This window comes from Aethalodelphis obliquidens, unplaced genomic scaffold, assembly GCF_003676395.1.
Source record: "Aethalodelphis obliquidens isolate GAN/ISIS:26980383/991018 unplaced genomic scaffold, ASM367639v1 scaffold70, whole genome shotgun sequence".
Taxonomy (NCBI): Eukaryota; Metazoa; Chordata; class Mammalia; order Artiodactyla; family Delphinidae; genus Aethalodelphis; species Aethalodelphis obliquidens.
This window is the reverse complement of record NW_020838014.1, coordinates 987,929-1,008,543: the sequence shown is the minus strand read 5'-3', so window position 1 is coordinate 1,008,543 and position 20,615 is coordinate 987,929. Positions and strand designations below refer to the sequence as shown.

At 50.7% G+C, this 20,615-nt stretch overlaps 2 protein-coding genes across 12 annotated transcripts in view; one reads left to right on the top strand and one right to left on the bottom strand.

Moving 5' to 3' along the window:
• The window catches only part of ST7L (suppression of tumorigenicity 7 like), a 151,956-nt gene that overhangs the window by 81,485 nt on the left and 49,856 nt on the right, over positions 1-20,615 (top strand). The window contains exons 15-17 of one of the 10 annotated variants that reach the window (XR_003429573.1): positions 11,465-12,139; positions 12,227-12,270; positions 13,542-13,771. The exons of 7 other annotated variants lie outside the window; for them this stretch is intronic. Coding sequence is in view for 2 of the 3 variants with exons in the window: in XM_027091065.1 (XP_026946866.1) it covers positions 11,465-11,500 (36 nt within the window). In the remaining variant the exon portion in view is untranslated. 2 more of the 10 variants (XM_027091070.1, XM_027091065.1) reach the window with 2 other exon arrangements.
• WNT2B (Wnt family member 2B) lies at positions 1,333-20,384 on the bottom strand. 2 transcript variants are annotated; one of them, XM_027091084.1, is made up of 5 exons: positions 20,245-20,384; positions 7,623-7,843; positions 6,297-6,574; positions 5,331-5,595; positions 1,333-2,347 (listed from the first exon to the last, which is right to left on the bottom strand). In XM_027091084.1, exons 2-5 carry the CDS (start codon positions 7,747-7,749, stop codon positions 2,118-2,120), a joined length of 900 nt encoding a protein of 299 aa, XP_026946885.1. In that variant the 5' UTR covers positions 7,750-7,843; positions 20,245-20,384; the 3' UTR covers positions 1,333-2,117. The 2 variants fall into 2 exon arrangements, with proteins under 2 accessions (XP_026946885.1, XP_026946886.1); XM_027091085.1 differs by lacking the exon at positions 20,245-20,384 and adding an exon at positions 13,770-13,971.

Sequence of the window (20,615 nt, the reverse complement as noted above, 5' to 3'; positions counted from 1 at the left end):
TCCTCCTCTTAATCCTAGCTCAAGATGTCAGAAACTCTTCTTTTCCCCTCCCATTTCCCCCCTCCCTAATCCCACCATTGGCTCATCAGTTATCCAGTTGACTCCACTCTGCAAGGAAGACATTCCCCTGGCCTGACTCACTCAGTCCTATTTCTCCACAGGAATCCCCTCACCACAGACCACAAGGGCCCTGACTAGTTCATGTTTTGTGTTAATGGATGTGAAACTGGAGCAAACCCCCTCACCAAAAGAAAAACCACCCTAAACTCTCCCACATAGGTCTCAGCAGGTTACACAAATATTAGTCCTATCATCCAAATAAATCTGCCCCCACGGCCCAGAGCTATAGCACCCCCATCCTCTTGCTGCCTGTGCGGAGTAAAGCTGCTCCACAAACATGTGAGGACCCCAAGGGGTGCTGGAGAGGAACTCGGGGAAAGGAAAGTGGCCTATATTCAGAACTCCTTGGGTAGGCTCCTTAATATACAGCCTGCTGTCAATACCTTATAGTCCTGAACTGAAGATTCTGTGAGAAGTCAGGATGGGCTAGACCAGTTACAGGCTTTGGTAAGAGGGTCTATTGGTTGGAGTTTGAGGCGTAATTAAAACTCAATATCTGATATAAGTTTGTACGCTCATTTTAGAGGTGAGAAGATAGAGGCTCAGAGAATTTGGGTATCTTTCTCAAAATATCAAAAACAGTAACTGGCACAGCTGAGATTTCAACCCAGGTCTGTCATAACTGCAAATTTCTATACCACTCTTCTCCTTTAAAATATCAACAGGCAAGAGATAACCACTGTCCAAGTCATATAAAAATAGGAGATCATGATTTTGGGGACTCTGTGTCCTGCCCTTTAGCTTACTAAGCCTGCTATCTCTGGAGACTCTACCACTACAAGCTTAGTTAGGCAGTGAGTAGTAGCACAGAAGGAACTCCCCAATTTAAGCCAAATGTGGATTGAAGGATAATAATCACCAGGACTTGGAGAGTCACTAAATAAAGATTTGTTGAATAAATGAGGAAAGGTTGTTTTCTAAGCTGTTCACCACCTTGGCCCCAAGACCCAGCTCGCCTTCCTTCTGTAACCACTGGTTCCTGCTCCCAGCTTTAAAGGCTAGGATCCTCTCCTAAAAATTGCCAAAGCCAGAGATCTCTACCTGCCTAGTATACACTAATGCCTCATGTGGGCCTTTGAGATCAGGCTTATTACCCTCTCCCATGCTCGGTGAGTCACATATCTTTTACTTGGTGTTTCCCAAACCTGGCTGCCCACCAGAATGATGTGTGGAAAGTTTAAAAAAGTAAAAATCCCAAGGCCTAGGCAGACCTACTAAATTATTCTTTCTTAGGAGTGTTCTACGGTATTCTAATTATCTGTTAGGCATGGCATGACACTGCATGCCACTCAGTTTGTACAGTCAGCAAGTGAGCAAAAGAGGCAGTGCTGGCTGATACAGGTTGAAAAGGAGAGATTAGAAGAGAATGTATGTTTGTATAGTTATATAATTCTTTTCTCCTACAAAACACAGCAGTTTATAAACATAATAGCATGAGAATGGAACTTGTCCGCTATGGCTAACTCTTATCTAGCAATCCCAGGCTCTTGATAATGGAAGAATGTTTCAGCCTATGAGTTTCTTTTGGGGTACCAGGCAGTTAGCTCACACTGACCCAGGGAAGAGATACGTGGTTTCATCTCTGTCCCATCTACCCTCAGCCAGGTAGGAGAAAAAGAAGTTCTCTCCAGGTATCCTTTCTCTTGCACACACAAGATGTGTCAGGAAGCCAATGCAAGGGAAAGGAAAAATGAACCTTGACCATGTGCTTTAGTGCAACTCATATCGCTCTGAAGACTCCTACCTCTTCCACTCTGCCTTCTAACCTCCAGAGTGGGGAGTCAGGGAGCCGCTCAGTTTTTTACATCCCCTGTCAACTCCTTCCCAGGGCTAAGGAACCAGCTAGGACACCAGAGTCCCTCTGGAGTACTTTACAAGTCCTTAAATAGAAGCTGTAGCAGCCCAGAGTTGAGGATGGAGGAAGGTGTGCATGCAAAGGTCTTGTGCTTTTGAGTCAGGAGGTTTGAAGTGGAGGGATGAGTGAGGTATTTATATGTTCAGGTCTGATCCAGCCACTCTGCCTTCTTGGGGGCCTTGCAAGTATGGACATCCACAGTGTTTCTGCACTCCTTGCACCGCACAGCACAGCACCAGTGGAATTTGCACTCACACTGGGTGACACGGGTAACTCGAGTTGTGTCATACCCTCGACCGCAGCACATGATTTCACAACCGTCTGTCCCTTTAGATGTCTTGCTACAGACTCGGCCTGCGGTGCCTAGGGAACCTGGGTTGGGGAAGAGAGAGAGTGAGAACCAAGTTACCTCTTACTTCAGCCACTCTGGGTTCCCTTACCCACATCCTCGTGAGGAAACCATAAAGAATCCCTTTTCCTGAAAATACACCCACTAGCCAAAATGATCATCTTCTTACTGCCCTCTGTACCAGGCTTGTTTCTTCCCACTATCAAGGCTCCCCAAAGACCATTGACTTTTCCTGCAATGCCCTCCCTGCCAATACACATCTCCATATCCCCTTCAAAACTTAGCCTTAAAATGTCATAATTGTTAAAGCTGGGTGAAGGTTCTCTACTTTATGTTTGAAATTTTCTATAATAAAAAGTTAAAATAAAAAACTTAGCCTATAATTTACCTTTTCTAAGAAGCCTTGTTACAACTCTGATCCAGTTACCATTTGTTAATATTTCGGTCCTTAGTTTATATTTCATTAAGTTGTACTATACAAGAAAGTGGTATAGCATGGCCATTAAAAATTTAATGCATGTGCCTCATGTCAAATTGTCTAGGATTAAAACCTAAATCTGCACTTCTTAGTTGTGTGATCTAGCAAGTTAGTTGATCTCTCTGGGCTTTAGTTTTCTTATAATAGCACCTAACTCAGTAGATAGTTATATCTATAATCTCTGATCAACTGAGGGGGTGAACTGATAAGCATTACTGGCAGGAGGCTTCTCCCTAAGGAATGCCTAAAGAATATCCCTTGCCTTACCCCTTATGGTAGGAACCCTTGAAGGGTAGGGATTGTGTTATTCCCCCTGCACAGAGAATGCTCACCACCTCACAACCTGACTGATTTTTGCAAAAGAGATGCTGCCAACAGATCACAAAATCATAGAATTTTAGATGGGATGGATCCTAGAGAATATCTACTTCACCTCTTTCCCAGAGATGGGAACATAACTAGCCTGGGGGTTCAAGAAGGGTATGAATAAATTAACTGATTTCTATAGCAGTAGTCTCCACATTCCACTGAATATGGAGAGAAAATGCTAGTACTTCTATATTTGTTTTTGGGCTCATCAATTTAAAATATCTACTTTGTATGTATGTTTTATAATGTACATTTTAGTACAATGAAACATAGATATAATTCATAAGTAAATATACATATATTGGAGGCACATGTTCAGATTTTTTTTTTAATGATAGGAGTACACAAGCCAAAATGTTAAGAGACCACTGCTCTAGAGTATAGGCTGACTAGGTCTACTATATATGTTATCCGCCTGATTTCAAGGGCTAGGTCTTAATGTCATTCTCTTGTGCACCAGAAGCCTCTTCTACGCTCTGGAGCCAAGCAATCCAATGTAGTAGCCACTAGCCAAATATGGTCATTTAGATTAAGTTAATGAAAATTAAATAAATTTTAATACTTAGCTCCTCAGTCACACTAGCTATATTTCAAGTGCTGAATAATCACATGTAACTAAGTGGCTACTGTATTGGAGAGCACAGATGTAGAACATTTCTATCATCACAGAAAGTTCAATGGGACAGTACTGCTTTGGAGGGAATTCCTGGCTCCATACTCCCTTGTGGGCTGACTTGTACCCTTTGAATTCCAGGCTCCACTGTGGGTTTTATGAGACCTGTGTTATGCCTCTGAGAACAACCAACACACATATGACTCATCCTCCCTCCTAACTCCAAAGATCCTTCCCCAAAGGTGCATTTTAGGATGACAGCATAGGCTTACACCCTGGATGTTGTGGAATTATTTCTAGGCATTTAGAGAGTAGCCCTCTGAATTATACCACATGGGAAGAAAACAAACTTAGTGGCAGGAAATCACCAGGAGAATCAGAAGTGCTTTCTTAACATTTTTTCTCCTAGCACCCTTCAAAGTACACAAACTACTTTCTCTGTGTCTTGGGTAGAGCCCCACCCTGTTTCTGTGCCCAGTTTTGCTCCAAGCTAATTGCTTCTCCAGGAATGACACTGATAGGTGAAAACAAATAGTATGGAAGACAGCTAAGGGTTTTGGCTTCCCCTTACCGAGGTCCTGACTGCTGAGACTACAGAGAAGAGTCTGGGAGCCCATAACAATAACCAGGGGAAGAACAGTTCTGTTGCATAGCAGGTTGTTCCTAGTTTAACCTGTCTGAACCTGAAATATGAGCCAAGATGGTTAGCTTCCACTCTTTTAGGGGAACACCACATCACCTTCCAGCATTCCCAAGAATTCCACCGCAAATACATGGAACAGATTCAAGAATGATTTGCTGCTTTCTGCTGATGGTTAGCCTTTGGTAGGGATCTCCTCTCTCCTTGCTTCCTCAACTCCATTTTAGAATTTTCAGTGGCAGCACACTGGATAAGCCCTTTCAAGGTCATTCATGGTGTATTTCCTACTACCTTTCTGTCTTTAATCTTCCTTACCCAAAACCTTCACTCAGATTAATCTGCTCTCTGGTCCCAGAACAGATCATGTGCTTTCCCACCTACCACTCTACTCACGTGTAGAGAATATCCACCTGTTCTTCTCTCTAGCTATCCAGATAATCCCCACACTTTAAGAAACAGCTTAAATTCCACATTTTCAAGTAAACTTTTCTTAATTTCTCTCTTTGGCAGTTGCATTTGTCTACCTGTTATATCTCATTTCTTTAGCTAGATTGTAAAGAGCCAAAACTTAGTCTGTATCTTATGCTTCTGTATAGCCCATACATTGTTTGGTACTGAAATGGGTGATTGACTTAAACATTCACTTAGTAGTACCTACTATATCCCAGATGCTGCGAATATAAAGGAGTGATAGATGACCTCAGGCCTCAAGGAGCTCAGTGTCTTCTCCTCTCTAGGCAGCTTTGGGCCTGGCAGACTGAGGCATAAATCAACAATCTTATTACAAGGTTTTCACGTCTGACTGGCTCCTCCAACCTCCTTCCCTAACTCCTGAGACCGTGACTAACTAGAGGTGCCTGCACTAAAAATCAGGGCTCCATGTTTCTACCTACTTTCCTTACTCACCTGCAGCCTTGTCCAAGACGCAGTAGTCTGGAGAGTTGTCAAAGTAGACAAGGTCAGTCCGGGTAGCACGGCGATAGCCTTGGCGGGCTGCTGTGAAGTTTGCGCCATCCTGGGTGGCCGTTACCTGCACAGCCCCATCATAGCGCCGCCGCAGGTAATCACCTGTGCGGCGGAAGTCTGAGAGTGCACGCCAGCAGGTGCGCAGGGTACAGGAGCCACTCACGCCATGGCACTTACACTCCAGCTTCAGAAACCGCCGCACAGCCTGGGAGGTGGGGAGGCAGGTAAGGGAAAGGCAGCCAGTCAGGGTACTTTATGGTCATCCCTAGGACTAAAAGCACGAGTGCCCTGAGGTCTGCTGGTCCTGGCCCTGGTTGGCTAGTGGAGCCATCGGTTGTCCTCTCCCCAGTCAGATTCCACCCATTCTTCCCGATCAAATTGAAGAACCTCTTTTTCCAGGAAACCTTCCTAGACCAACAGTGCTTTCCTTTTCATGATAGCCCATTTGAACTTTAAAGCCCCAGGATTCTGTTCATAATTATGGCACAGCCTCTACTTTTCATGTGTTTTAGAGTTCAAGGTACCATGCCTTCTGCTTTTGTTGCATGTCATTTTCCAGCACAGTACTAGGCCAGCATAGGAAGTGCTCAAAGACCAGTGCACTGACTAGAACAAGCTTTTATCCTCCTCGGACTTTAGGAGGTGATTCTTTTTTTCTTAAAAAGTTATTTCCCTTCTTTTCTCCACCTTTCCCTAATTTCCACCTATGTGAAGACTCTTTATGCTCCAGGTTGAACCTAGGCATTCCTCAGGTCCCTTGCACTTACTGCTCCTGTTCCAGGGGTTGGGGCTTTTGGAAGTAATCCAGAAGCCTTCAGTGCTTCCACCTTCACATTTACTCCATGATCATACATACTGGCCACTCCCAGCCAATATGAATGTACATGCACAGACATGAGTACTGACCGTGCGACCACAGCGATTGTTATGTAAGTTCATGAGAGCCCGCGCATCCTTAAGCCTCTTCTCCTTGGCATCCACGAAGGCTTTGGCAAAACGAACACCATAGTGGATGTTGTCACTGCAGCCACCCCAGTCAAAGTCCCCACGTTGGTCATGATGTCGGCCACGGGTGTAGGGGTCACAGCTGCACACACTCAGTTCACCCTGGCTACAGGCACGAGTGATAGCATGGACCACCCCTGCTGATGAGATGGCATATACAAATGCTGCCTCCCGGCTACCTAGAGAGAGAAAGGTAGAAGTGTGTTTCAGGAAAGAGGCCCTTGTCTGTCCCCTTCTTTAGCCCACACAACCTTCAACTCTGAAACCTCTTCTCCTTTTCTTTCCCAGGGCAACCCCTGTACCTCCTTTATTCAAGGTACCCTTCCCTTCCAAGAGCATTCCCCAGTGAATCTGACCTCTTCCCCTCAGCCCTCACAACTCTCTATCCACTTCTTTGTATGTCTGACCTCTTGGGCTGACCTGTACTCCTGTTTCCTTCCAAACTCCCTGGGTCCATCCATTGAAAAGTTTCACAGTGAATCATTCCCTCCCACTGAGTGCCAACCCCAGCTTAGCAAAGCCAGCCTTAGTCCACATTCCAGGCCTTTTCAGGCCCACTCTGCTGGACAGTTCCCCTACAATGGAGACCCCAGCCCAGGGGTCATCCTATTTGAAGAGATATGCTACTTTCCCCAGCCTGCTTTCTTCCTTCCCTGCTCTTGGGGATTGATGAAGCATCATCACTCTTGTCCCTCTGACACCTCCACATTCTCATCTCATTCCCTTTCTGCTAGTTTACTGTTTAGCTCTGCTTAGCTCTTTTGCTGAGCCAGGTCCAAGCCGCTGACTCTCCAAATATTTACATATCACCTTTCTGTTTATTCCTTGCTCCAATTATTATAGTGTTGGGAGTGGTGGGGTGAGGGTAGTGATGGTGTTGGTAAGAACAGAGCAGCCATTTCCAGTCCTCAGCCTTACAGTGCATGGATATCCGCAGGCTGGGGGTTGGGGAGGGGAAGGAAAAGGGAGGAAGAAGGATGGAGGTACCAGGGAATGCTGTTCCTTTGACCCATCATCCCAGAACACTGGGATTTAAAGGGGTCACTGCCTACATATGTAAGGTACTGAGGGTCTGTTTCCAACTGTATCCTGGGCTCTGCCCACAATTCTTACTCTGATTATGAAGTAGTGTGCAGGAGAGGAGAGAGGGGCTCATGCCTATACTACCCACTCACCACCCAAGCATAGAAAGAGAAGGAGCTGGGGCAGGTTGGAAGAGGCCCCTACTTCTGAGCATGACACGGCCAAAGACAGTGTGGTCCCGGTCCAGGGTGGTGCAGTTCCAGCGATGGTGGCGGAACTGGTGCTGACACTCTCGGATCCATTCTCGGGCACCCTCGCCCACCGAGCGCATGATGTCTGGGTAACGCTGGCACAGCTGCCGCTGCCGGCTCACCAGACCAGGGATATTGTCACAGATCACTCGGGCCCCCAGCGCCCCGATGTACCTGCAAGGTGGAGATGGCCCTGTCAGAGCATCCTGGCTTTATTCTGCATTAGGAGAAGGGGAGGAAAGGTTTGGCATTCAAACCTTGAGAGGTTCCTTCCCCTTCCTCCAACCAAGGCCGATATTCCCCAAGGCCAATGGGGAGAACCGATCCTCACAAGCTCTGGAGAAATAATTAAACAGTTGCAGAGAAAGTAATTGAGTGGTCTCTCACCATTACCAGTTCCCCAGCCAAAGGCCAAAATGACACACACTCCCAGAACACAGGCTAGGCATGTGTCACATACACAGAAGCTGTGGGCATGTCACACAAACCCCATTGCCTGTTTATTTAATAAACATTAAGAGCCTCGTGGAAAAATAAACTTAATAAAACTAGAGTCTGAGACAACACTGTTATACCCCATGTCAGAGGCACGTCCTGCGTGGCTGGTCCATAAAGACATGGTATGGGAGAAGGATGGAGACAGGGAGGAGTCAGTGGGAAGAGATATAGTGGGCAATTTTGAGTGACGTTTATAGCTCTAGTCAGACCCGTGTAGCTAAGAGTCCTCATTCCCAATCCCGAGGTCTGGGGAGGAAGACCCCCCACCCCAACTCTCCTCCCCACACCCTTTGTTTCAAGGTCCCATGACCTTTCTTAACTAATGAGTCTTTCAAAATTATCCGTCCCAACTTAAAGGGCATAATGTCCTGGATGAATCTACATGGGCAGAGGGCTGTTTGCAGTGGGAAGCCAAAGACCAAGATTAAGCAACAGGGTGACACTCCCCATATTCCAGTCCCCAATCTGCCCAATGTGAACAATTATAGGAAGATCAATTGGGTGAGCTAATAAAAGATAGGTGAGTTGCTAGAGTCATTCTCAATTGTCTCAAGGAAGTAGTTTTTCTTCATTCAAACACTTTTTAGCCCTGGACTCCACCACACGCCTCAGGAAGAACATTTCAGAGAGAGGACAGGAGTTCATCATCACCTTTTTTCCCCACAAGGCCACCAAATGAGATCTGACCCATACACCCACTTCTCACTCCCTTTCCATCTCTCCAGCACCCAGCACATACATGCCTTGATTTGCTGTGAATTCTCTATTCTCCTGTCCTAACACATCAAAGGGACGCTTTCTCGCCCCTTTTCTGAACAGATGGGGACCATGGAGGGCAGTTGCTGCTACAGACAGAAAAGATTTGATTTGGGCTGTGAATGAGCCTGTGGTTTGGGAAGGGCCCCAAAATGGGCCTAGAAGTGGGTGAGGAGAAGGGAGGGCAGCCAGTGGGGAGAAGGGAAAAGCTGGACTGCCCTGGGCTTTATGTTCTCTGCAACACTCCCCCCCACCCGGCCCCCTGCATTTGTAAACGCAGCCCTCACCCACAGACTGGATCACCACTGGTGATACCAACTCAAACACAAGGAGGGCTGATGTTTGCCTCTTCTGGAATTCAGCAGGGCTGATGGGGCCCATCTGTCCCAGGGAGGGGTGAGAGGGCTAGTCCACCACTAACAAATCCCACGGAATCAGCATCCCCAGCACTGTCCATCAGGGCAACAGCTTCCAGGAACAAACAAAATAAACACCCTGGGCTGGGCCAGGCCGGAAAGGGCTGCCTGACGCACAGCCGGGAGTTACACCCACTGCTGCGGTGCTTTGTTTGGAGAATCAAGACCGTTGGAGTTGGAGCCTGTCCCTGTCTCACCACCATTCTGCTTCCTCAGTTCACCCCCGAGTACTGCTCTAGGCAATGGGTGTTTGTTGTTTTTTGTTTTTTACTGGGGCTTGGGAAGACAGGGGTTGGATGGGAATGGGAGACCAGTAATCCAGCCCTCATGAGACAGTGTGGAATGGGGCATGCCAAACCCTGGTAAAAAGTCCTTCCTGTGGTCTGACTTAGCTCCATTCTGCTGCAGCCCACATCGGTCCTTCCTGTTACATCCTCACTGAGCGTGGGAACATCTGTTCAGTAAGACAGGAAGATAATTTTCTTTACTACCACCCTTATCCCACTAAGTAGCTGCTTCAAGATTCTGCAGAGCAGGGCACTTGCCTCCTGACCAGTGGTCAGCACCTTGCAGTCAGTGTGGGGGCCTCCAGCAAGGCAGCCTGAGGCCCAGGTCATCCCCCTCTCAATTCAGCGCGTGCCTACAAAATGCCTACCATGTGCCAAGCACTGAGCTCATCTGTTAGGGGCACAAAGATATTTAAGGCATCTCCCAGCTGATGGGCTGGTAGAAGGGTGAGATGCCCCTGACTCTGTAGCTCTGTTTCCCTTCCAGAAGTTTTTACTTCCTTCCCAGCTTCCTGCTCCAGAATGCTCTCTTTACCTGCTTTTGACCAATTCATACCCCTTCCTTTGACAAAGTGACTCATGCCCTGTTCTAGCTCCTTGCTACTCAGAGTGTGGTCCCCAGAACAGCAGTATCAGCATCTCCTGGGAATCTGTTAGAAATGCAGAGCCTCAGGCCCCATTCCAGCCCTACTGAACTGGCATTTTACCCACCTCCTCAGGTGATTAGGACATGCTGCTCTATGAACGCAGGGAGTTTTGTCTGTTTTGTTCACTTCAGTATCCCCAGTACCTAGAACAATGTCTGGCACAAAGCAGGTACTTAATAACTATTTGGTGAAAAAAACAAAACCTGACCGCTCTGATTTATCCCCAACTCCCCTCTCCTCCTAGCTAGCCATACGCTTCATTTCAATTATAGCTTTATTCCTTGTTGACATTGCAGATGTTTTAGGTTTGTGTCTTTTTAATGAGGCTAGGGGTCCTCTTTTTTATTTACCCCCTTTCTTTTACAGTCTTTAGTGCATGTACATGGTTTAGCTCAGCCCATATAGGGCTTTGAACACAAGGATAAAACAATTATTCTCCCTAAATATCTTAATACAATATCATTTATATGATACTTTACAGTTCACAAAACATTTTTCTTCACAAAAATCCTATGAGAGAGAGAGAGAGATTTCCATTTTACAGGTGAAGAAACTGGGGTCACAAAGACTAACAATACCCAGCTCTGTCCATCAGGGCTAGTCAGAGGAGAACTGGGGTGAACCAAGGACATCTGACTCCAAAGTCCAAGCTCATTTTCAATTCCAAGCCTAAGAGAGGCACACAATGCTTATTAACCAGGAGTAGACCAATCTGGCTCCAAAATTGGTGTGAACTTGAATTTCATACTACGCCCCTCCTATCCTTCACTTTCTTCATGTGTGAAATGGGGATAATAATATTATCTGCCTCACTGGATTATTTTGGGGATTGTAATATAATGGGGATTGCATCTAGATGATGCTTATAGGTGCTTAGCCATAGTGTCTGGAGCGTAGGAAGGGCTCATTAAATGGCAGCTGTGGTTGATAACAATAATGTTAATGTCCCCCGGCGGTCCAGGTCGCTCCAGGTCTGGGAACTAAGATCCCACAAGCCCCTGGCATGGCCCCAAAACAAAAAAAAAAACAATAATGTTAATGTCATGATATCACTTTGTTCCTCCTGTAAATCCACAGTCCTGAACACAGTCCTGCTCTTGTGATTCCCTACATCCCAGCCCCTGCAGAATACAAAATAGTACAGGAAGGCACATGCCAGGAGACCCCTATTTCTTGTTCTCTTTTTCATAGATTAAGAAGAGACCACCCGTTTCCTCCTTCAGTTAAAGGTCGGGAGAGGAAGGGAGTGGTTGGAGAGTAAGGGGAAGGGCTGTGAGGAAGATCAGACTGTTAGCTGGTGATAGTGATGACATTCTGCTCCTGAGTGGAACATGGACACAGAGTCAACAGGCATCTCTTCAGGGGGTTGTACAGAGTATCAGTCTTGCTGGGGTTTTTTCCTAAGAGAAAGAGAGATAATCACCTTGGGGCCTGACCTGCTTTTGGAAAGCAGCTTTCTACTTTATCCCAGAAGTGACTGACCACTGAGGCAGGCATCTGGGGCCTGCAGCTGTGACCCCTGTGAGGCAAGGAGACTGAAATGACCGGTGCACTCACTGCCCATCCTGGCCCTGTTGCTGCCTTCCTCCATTTCACAGGGACTGCTGAATTCTGTTATCACCCGCCCGCCTCCCTCCCTAGCTAGCTCTTCCACCCAGGAGTTTTTCCAAAATCTTTAATATGAACCACATGGGGGAGAGTAGTAGAGGGAGAAAGGAAAAGGGAGAAGGAGTAGCCAAGGGGACAAAATGCGGACTAGGAAGAACCCCAATTGGGTTTTTAGGAACCACTACCAGAATGCTGAAATTACCAGAATGACACTTCCTCACCTAAACACCATGTGGACCAAGACTGCCTTCCAAATTGGTAAGAAGCAACCAAGAGTCCCTAAAAGCAAATTGTCATCTGGAATGGATAAAGATGCACAGTGGTCACTTCATCCTTCCTCTACAGGGCCTCTGAAGACACAAGTCCCCAGCCAGACTGAGACCATGAAGGTAAAGGGTGGCTTTAATCTCACTCTGAAGTTTGAAAGGCTTTTCTCCTCATCCCCTTCTTCCTTTTCCCTTTCTAAAGGAATGTTTCAAGCCAGATGTAAGATATGGGCCTCCCTGCTCCCCCATCCAGAACCCCCCTCCTTGCCTTCCCCAACACTGCAGAGATAAAAAAGATCCAAAGGAGAGATTTTCCTGAGACAGGAAAAACGGGGGGTGTGTGTGGGGGGTGATGGGGATGGAGAAAGTTGCATCTTGAAATGATAGGAATCTGCAGCCCAAGCTCGCTGGCCCCTCAGCCAGCTACCCCTCACCCTTCCAGCCAAGATTCCAAATCCGGAGGAGAGAAGCCACAGGGTGCAAGGGGAAAAGAGACCACACTTTGTGGAGGAGGGGAGGATTGGGGGGAGGGGCAGAGTAAGGAAAGGAACGGGGGCACTGCATGGGTAGAGAGAGGCAATAGCCCAGTCCAAGCGGCCAGTTTAATTGGGGGGTGAAGAGGAAAGACAAGAGGACTGAGTCATTTCTCAGTCCCACTCTCCCCCTGCTCAGCCCCCAGAAGGTGGGGGAGGAGAGAGAGCAGCTCTTTCTTCTGGGAGAAAACGATGAGTGTCATCCAGAGCTTTCGTGGGGAAGGGGATCCGAAAAGAATAGATATCCAGTGGATTTTTAATTCCTTTTGCCTCATCTGCCGTCTTGTGAAGTCTCCGGACTCTTAAGGCCTGCAGGAAATCTGAGGAGAGCATCTCTTAATGCTTTGAGACTCTAGAAGCCGCTAGTTCTTGGAGGGGAAAGATGGGAGATGGGACCATCTGGGGAAGGAAGAGAAGGAAGAAGGGAGGGTGATATCAAGGTTCGAGGTGAGATCCTCAAAACAGACTGAATGTCTGAAGTATGCAAACCCAAGTGTTTTGTTTGCTTTAGTTGTGGGAGTTAATGGGGGTAGTTTTTGCCGCAATTCCATTTCTAAACCTTGCGCTGGGTGCTTCTGCCTCACCAAAGCCTTACTGCGTTATGGGGTGAGGGTAGACTAGCGAGAGGCTCGTCCGCCCTTGCCATCTGCCCCTTTCTCCACCTCCCCCGTGTGGGGGGGCCAACCTTAGGGGATCAGGAGGCCCTCTTGGACGGCCACCGCGGCCCCAGATGGGCGACTGGTTCCTTGAATCCATCCTGAGAGAAACTCGTAAGGTAGCTTTTGCCCTAAGAGGATTGAGCTGAAATACAGGGGGTCTGGGAAGCCTCGATTACCGGGCGTCCTTTTTCCAAATACCCAGCGCCCTCATCACCAGACGGGGAAGGAGCGGCGCCCCCTTATCCACTCGCCGCCCCCCTGCGCCCCTCCGCGACTTCAGTGACAGCCCTGCACGGATCGTCTCTGACTCCGTCAAAGCGACAACCTGGTCTCCTGAGCAGCGGGTGTTGGGAGCTGTATACTCCCTTTCGGCGCGTCCGGCCTCTCTAACCCAGCACCTCACCCTCCCAGCCCTGAGAGCCACACTTACCACCAGGACGTGTCTACGCGGGCCGGCAGCAGCAGCAGCAGCAGCAGCAGAAGGCAAGCAAGACTTAGGCGGGCCGAAGCCCCAGAGCCGTCGGGGCTCGTGGGTCTAGGCGCGGGCTCGGAGACAGGGGCGCGGACGCGCCGAAAGGGGAGCTGCGCAGCTTCCTCCGCACCACCCGGCCTCAGCATAGCTCCCCGAAGACTCCCGCCACGCGGCCCGGAGGGGCGTGGACGGGGCACCGGCTGAAGGTAGTCAGGCTGCTCCCACTTCACCCCCCTGGGGGGCCATAAGTCTCGCCGGCGGCTGGGGACCTAAGGGCACCTAAAGTCCAGAAGTCGGGGCGCCAGGTCCCGGAGAGGGGCGCAGGGAGAGGTGTCCGGAAGCCTACGACGCCGCGCCGAGCTCGGGATCTGGGGCACGCTGCCTGGGCTGAGATGCGGTGTCACGGGGTCGGCGGCGCGGAGTGGGGCTGCGGACAGAGTGTGCCGACAGCTCCTTCGGCCGCGGGCTCTCATTGGACGGCGCGGGGCGGGGCCGAGGCCGGGGACACGCGCGGCCCTCAGGACGGCTCCGCCCGCGCCAGCCCGGGGCGCCCCGCAGCGCCCTAGGTGTGGCGGCCGCCTCCGCCCCTCGGCGCCCCTAGCACTGCGCCGCGCCCCCACCTGCTCGGGCGGGACGCGACGGGGCGCAGCGGCGTCCTTCGGCGCCCGGAGCGCCCAGCCCCTGCCCACGCCGCGCCACCGGGTCCTAGCGCCCTTCATTTGGCAACCCCAGCCTCCGTGGGTGATGGCCTGGAGGGCCGAGTGAGGGGGGCTGCAGACACTTTCCCCTGTCATCTAACCTACAGTGACACTGAAGTGAGCCACAGAGGACTCAGTCATTTCTTCGGGTTCTCCGTTCTTGCGCTTCTGTGAAATGGGTAGAATTTCTGCCACGGGGAGTTGCGGGAGAATCTTAACTCCCTTTACAACGCTAACGGGGGGCGCCACGGGTAGCAGACTTAAGGTAGGGGCTTCTCTCATCTACGGCTCGCTGCCCCTGGTTCCTCCGACCCGCTGCCCACCGTATTCCCACGCCCCCACCCCCAGGCCCCCGCACACAATGTTTATAGACAAAGCTCTCGCCCGCTTGCCCGGACCCGACGCTTCCCTCCGGCCTGTGGACCGGGAATCGATGGCCAAAGCGGAGCGGCACACCTGAGGACCCGACGCGGACTCCCCGCCCTTGGCCGCCCGGGCTCGACAGAGCCTACTCTCTCCCAGCTTTCCCGATGCTTCGGTCCCCCACCCCTTCGGGCGGGGCTGCGAGTACGAAAGAATCAGAAACAGCTGGGCAGCTTTCCCGAACCAGAGGCCAGGGTGGGGGTCCTGCTGAGAGAGTGGAAGCCCCGGAGCCATTTCTCTCCTTCGCCTTTCCACTCTTCCTCTTTCCCACTGCTCCCTTCCCTCCCTCCGCCAGCGCCCCAACCGCCTGGGGGCGTGGTAAATTGGGAAGGGGAAGGTTCTGGCTGTAGAAATTGATTCCCCTCTTCCGTCCGCACTTCCCAGGCCGGCAGGTAGAGCTTCTGGAGGCAGGGTGGCCCTTACTGAGACCTAAAAATTCTTTTTAAAAAAACCTGCATCTTATAACTTCCAGAGTCCGGCTGGGGTCCGGCCCCAACCTCTTCTCCAGACTCAGTTTCTCTTGCCTAGCCTCTCATTCCCAGGTGTCTTTCGTGCCTCTCCCCGTGATTTATCTATACTATAAAGCCCTGGTGTAAACAACGCCCCGGAAACTGCCCAGCCCCTTCAACCCCAGACATTGTCAGTTCTTGGGGGTGGGGGTCTCTGTTAGAGACTCCGGAGTGTGAGCGACAGGGCGCAGCTCGCCGCAGACGTCCCCGAGGCAGATATGAGGGAGAAGGGCTAAGAGAGACCTTTATCCCCTCTCCACATCTCTCACCCCTTTATCTCACTTTCTGTAGTAGGGGGCGAAGTGAATTCATTCATTCAACAAATATTTATTCCCTACCATGTTCCAGACTGTGCCAGGCACATTAGTGAACAAAGCAAAACGAACAATTTCTGCCTGTGTGGAGTTTAACTTATATTGGGAGAAGATAGACAATAAACAGTAAACATCATAGGTAAAACATATAGCATATTAGAAAGTGATAAGTACAGTGGGAAACAATGGAGTTGTAACTAGGACGATCAGGGTAGGCCCCATTAAGGACATTCAAGCAAAGACTTGAAGGAAGCGAGAGAACAAGCCAGGTAGATTCTTGGTGAAGAGGATGCCAGCACAGAGGCCCTCAGTTGGGAGTGGGCTGGTGTGCAGAGTGAGCTAGGGAGGAGGAGAGGAGTCCAGATAGGTAACAGCGGTAGTCTAGGTCATGCAGGAGAGAAGGTGCCCACCCTTGGAGGGGAGGTAGAAGATGGGGGCTGGATTGGAGTTGGATGGGAGTGAGTGAGTGGGGCAAATACAGAGGCCAGGCAGGGTCCACATGCTGTCCATATCCTCCCTGCCAACCTTCCCCTTCCCCTCCCCTTCTCTCTCTCAGTCTGGGAGTCTCCAGTTTGCTTAAAAGAAGCAGACTCTATACTGAGCTTCCTCTCAGACTCTATACTGAGAGGGGCAGATGAAAGAGGAATGGGCCCAGGCTCATTCCTGGCCAAGCCCCTTTCCTGGGACCATTCTGTCACCTCCTCCCAGCCCAGCCCCACCCTGATGCTGGGCAGCAGTCTATAAGCTCTGCAAGCTCTGGCAGCCTCTCTCAGACTCCCCTGTGTGCGCAGGCCTGGGTGTGACTCTGGCCCTGTGTTTATTCCTACATCTGGGCCTGAGGTTGCAGGGTGGGGAGCTAGAGATGATCACATCAGCCCTAACCTTGGGTGGACTCGCCCACATGGGCCCCAAACTCACTTATGAGGCCCCTTGTTTGGCTTCAGCTGTCTTCATAGTCAAGTGGGACGGTGTCTTGGCATAACATAGATGCTCAACTATTAAAGCATGTTGCTGAGCTAAGGGGGCCCCCAGAAACATCAGCAGATCCAGGAGGGAGGGAAGTGGGTGAGGGAACAAGACTCTTCCCCAATGCTTACAGGCTACCTCTGCCCTAGAGTAGACAACCCAGGATGGCACTTTGCTCCTTCTTCTTCCCCTCCCCTCTGAGCCCCCAGCTGCACAGGAGGAAGCCCAGGCTGCAGGAGCCAGCTGACTGCAAGAGCTGCACTCAACCACTTAACTAGAGAACAAATACGGAGCCAGAGAAGAGGTTTTCTGGGATCTGCCACTTTGGACTTCAAATCTCAAAATAAACTTCCAGTCTCAGGGTCCTAGACGCTACTGGAGAGCTGGGCTCCTCATGCAAGGGCCTGTTGTGGGGCTTCCAGGCGAGGGTCAAGGCCAGAGGCTCAGGCTTAGCGCCTGACCTGCTTCTCCCTCCCATCCCCCACCCCTACTCCACCCGAAATGGGAGCTGGGGGAGGAGACTCGGGAGTCAAGTTCTGGTCTGAAGGATCCTGCATGGAGTCAGGTCACTTACCGCGGTCCTGCTGTGTGCCCAGCGCTGGCCAGGGCATCCTAAATGACACAGAAGGAGTGAAAGGGTCTTGCCCCCAAGGCATTTTCATGCAAATACAATAAAGCCATCTGAGGGCTGGGATGATAGGCTTTGCTGTTTGCTGCAGACCTCCCCTTCACCCAGGACTCTAGACTCCCTGGGGCCGCCAGCAGGACAACTTCCACCCAGCCGTCAGAGGCACACCTTCCTCCTCCCTCAAGGTGAACCACAGCCTCCTGCCCTCTCAAAAGTGGGTGCCCCAAAGAAAAGGGTCTCCCTCACCCCGTACCTCACCTCATGCTCTGCTCCCCCATGGGGCCACTCAGAGCTAAGATTCATCTTTTTTCACTCTACTCTCATCTGTGTGTGGCTGAATGATTTTGAATTTTTACTGGCCCTTGGATGGGAGTGGAGATGAGCTAAGGGGAGCTTGGGTGTGAGTAAACAGCTCTTACTCCCCCCGGGTCTACCCCCCCTTATAGGCCCCCCTTCCCTAGGCCCCTTTGGAGATGACCTTCTCTCTTTCCTGGTGGGTGGGAGGTGGTGTGGATGGTAACGAGCAGAGAGAAAGGCCGAGAAGGGGCTGGGGGGAGGTTTGGATAGGAGTCAAGGAATTCCTGAGCCTGCTGCTTGCACAAGGGGCCCTGAGATGCCTTTCCTGAGATTTCTTTGCAAACCTAGAAAAGTCTCATTTGAAATGGGGCCAGGTTCACCCAGGCCCCTAGTGCCCCCCACTCCTGTTTCTTCCTCTCCAGCCACCCCAGGCAGGTGTCTGGGGAAGAGTAGGGAGATTGGGAAGAACCCAGGGGCTTTTAAGTCGTATGGGGTGGGGATCTATGCTTTGTACACAGCCCGACCCGGCCTCTCCTTGGTATTTATGAGCTCCCAGGCGAGGCATGGAACGTGTCTCAAAGAGGCCAGGCCAAGAGGGCTTTGGAGGAAGGAGCATCCAGCCCCAAACCAGGGAAGGGGGCTTGGGGGCTAGAGACAGAGACCCTCTTCTTCCCAGCCAGTGGCCAAACAGGGGAGTAGACTGCTCCCCTATGGGGCCTGGAGAAAGGAAAAGCGAGAGCTAAGGGAGAAGGGGGAAGAGGAGGCCTGGGGAGGCGGGACCGTAGAGGCGGGGCCTGGGGGTCTGGAGCCTTTTAGCACTTTGGCTGTAATCAGACTGGAGCCAGGCGGTGGGCGGGCTGACAGCCATCCTGGGCGGGTGGCCCAGGTTCTGTGTGAGGCCAGTGGGTGTGCTGCTGGGATCCTGGGTGGTCACTGACCAGCCTAACCCCAAGGGAGGGTGGTCCCACGTTGCCCCCAGCCCCCCCTCACAATCTGCCTATGTCAGATAGGCTACACACTGAGCTCGCTCTCTCCCCACCACCTGTTTTAGGCCCCAGAACAATCTGGAAGTGAGATTTGCTTCCAGTGGAACAATCTGCAGAGCCCACTATCTGCCTCCCTCCACTCTGCCTTCCTTGCTTCACTCTGCCTCCCTCTCTTCCGTGTCTCCACCTCTCTGGGTCTGTCTCTGGCTCATATTTCTGTCATTCCGTGTCTATTCCTCTTGTTGTTTGTCTTTCTGTCTTCATTTGTCTCTCTGTGTGTCTGTATCTGACAGCCTTTCCTCCTCTGTTGGAACCTCTGTCTCTCTTTCAATCTGTCACTCCTTGACTCTTGGTGTGTATCTCTGTCTCTCCATCTTTCTCTCTATGAATCTGTATGACTGTCTCTCATTCTTCTTTCACTCACTTCATCTCTCTTTCCGTGTCTTTTCTGACTCTGTGTGTGTGTGTGTTCCTCGCTATATTTTTCTCGGTGTGTATCTTTGTTTCTCTTTGTGTCTGTTTCTCTCTTTCTCTTTCCCTCTGTCTCACACCTTCTTCTGCAGTCCCTCCAACACAGTACAAAGTGCATTGGACTGAAAGAAATCAGAGTATTTTCTCCCCAGCTCACCCACACATGATTTGCATGACTCTGTAAGTCACTTTCCCACTCCTGGCCTCAGTTTCCTCGCTGGTGAAACAAGCAAGGTGGATATCTACTTCCCTCCGTCAGGGCCTCTTTCTGTCTTTATCTCTTTTTTCTTGTAGCATAGTCCATCCTGTCTTCTGAGGGTTCTGCCTCTCTGCTCTCTAAATTCCACCCTGAAGTTAGGACTCCAGCCTCCTTCAGAACTCAGTGGGAAGGAGTCTCGGATACTGTCAGCCAGCAGGCCCCAAAAGGAGGACCCCCCTCACTCCTTTACCCTCTTAAACATCAGGGTAGACAAGGTCCCTTTCTGGGGCCATGTCTGGGATACAAACCAGATTAGCTCATCTCTCTAATCCTCTTTGTTATGGGGCCTCTGCCAGGCAGGGACACCCACAGAGCAAGCAGAGCAAGAGGGGTGTGTGTGCGTGGTGTGTGTGTGTGTGTGTGTGTGTGTGGTGTGTGTGTGTGTGTGTGTGTGTGTGTGTGTGTGTGTGTGTGTGTGTGCGCAGATTCTTGGAGAAGGCAGGACCAAGGTTTTCCTCCCTCTGTTACCCTCTCCTGCCCGAAAGCCCAAATCAAGCCCTCACTGTATAAGAAACCTCATCGCGCTTGAACCAAATCAGAGTTTTCATAATCCCAGTCTGTTCCTCCCCCTTCCCCCACCCCCCCGTCCGCTCTTCTACAGCTTCTCTAGGGCTGGAGAAATCATTCCAGCCATCCCCCTGTTCCCGAACAGCCCAGAAGCAACCCCTTCTCCATGCATATTTTCTTCTCCAGATTTTCGGAGAAGGGTCTTTCCATCCCTTCCGGAAAAGCCTTAGTGTCAGGCAGGGAGCAGGGATATGGGGGAGGAGCGGAGAGCAAGCAGGCAGTTCCTGGATTTCACACTTCAAGTTAGAGGCCTTCAAGTTGGAGAGGTCTTTCTTGGCTGATAAGATCAAAGCATTCCCTCTGCCAGATCATTACCTTATTTTCGAGGCAATTGTAGAACTTATTGTATCAATTAGTCTGGTCTCCAGCTGCAGCCGTTTATCTCTATCTTTGTGCGCTTGCAGAAGAAAGGCCCAGCCCAGCCAGCCCGGCCAGCTAGGGGAGGGTGGGGAGCTGCCCGGCCGCTTTCAGCGGGGATTGGGCAGGTAGAGGCCATAGCGGGTGCGCTTTTGAAGTTTGGAGATCCCGCCAGCTCCTCCTTGCGCACCCCGCGACTGCCGCAGGAGCGCTCTTTTCCACTGGCGCCACACCTACACGCCCGTTGTGCCCCAGGAGGGCGAGCCTACAGAGCCTGGCGCGGGGAGGAGACCCATCAGGTCAGGCCAAGGCGCGGGCTCCGCGTAGGA

Coding starts and splice junctions, on each gene's coding strand:
- WNT2B (XM_027091085.1), bottom strand. CDS start 13,957: ATGCTGAGGCCGGGTGGTGCGGAGGAAGCTGCGCAGCTCCCCTTTCGG. Junction 7,844..13,769: donor CGCGTAGACACGTCCTGGTG/GTAAGTGTGGCT, acceptor TCCACCTTGCAG/GTACATCGGGGCGCTGGGGG. Junction 2,348..5,330: donor CGTCTTGGACAAGGCTGCAG/GTGAGTAAGGAA, acceptor TCCCCAACCCAG/GTTCCCTAGGCACCGCAGGC.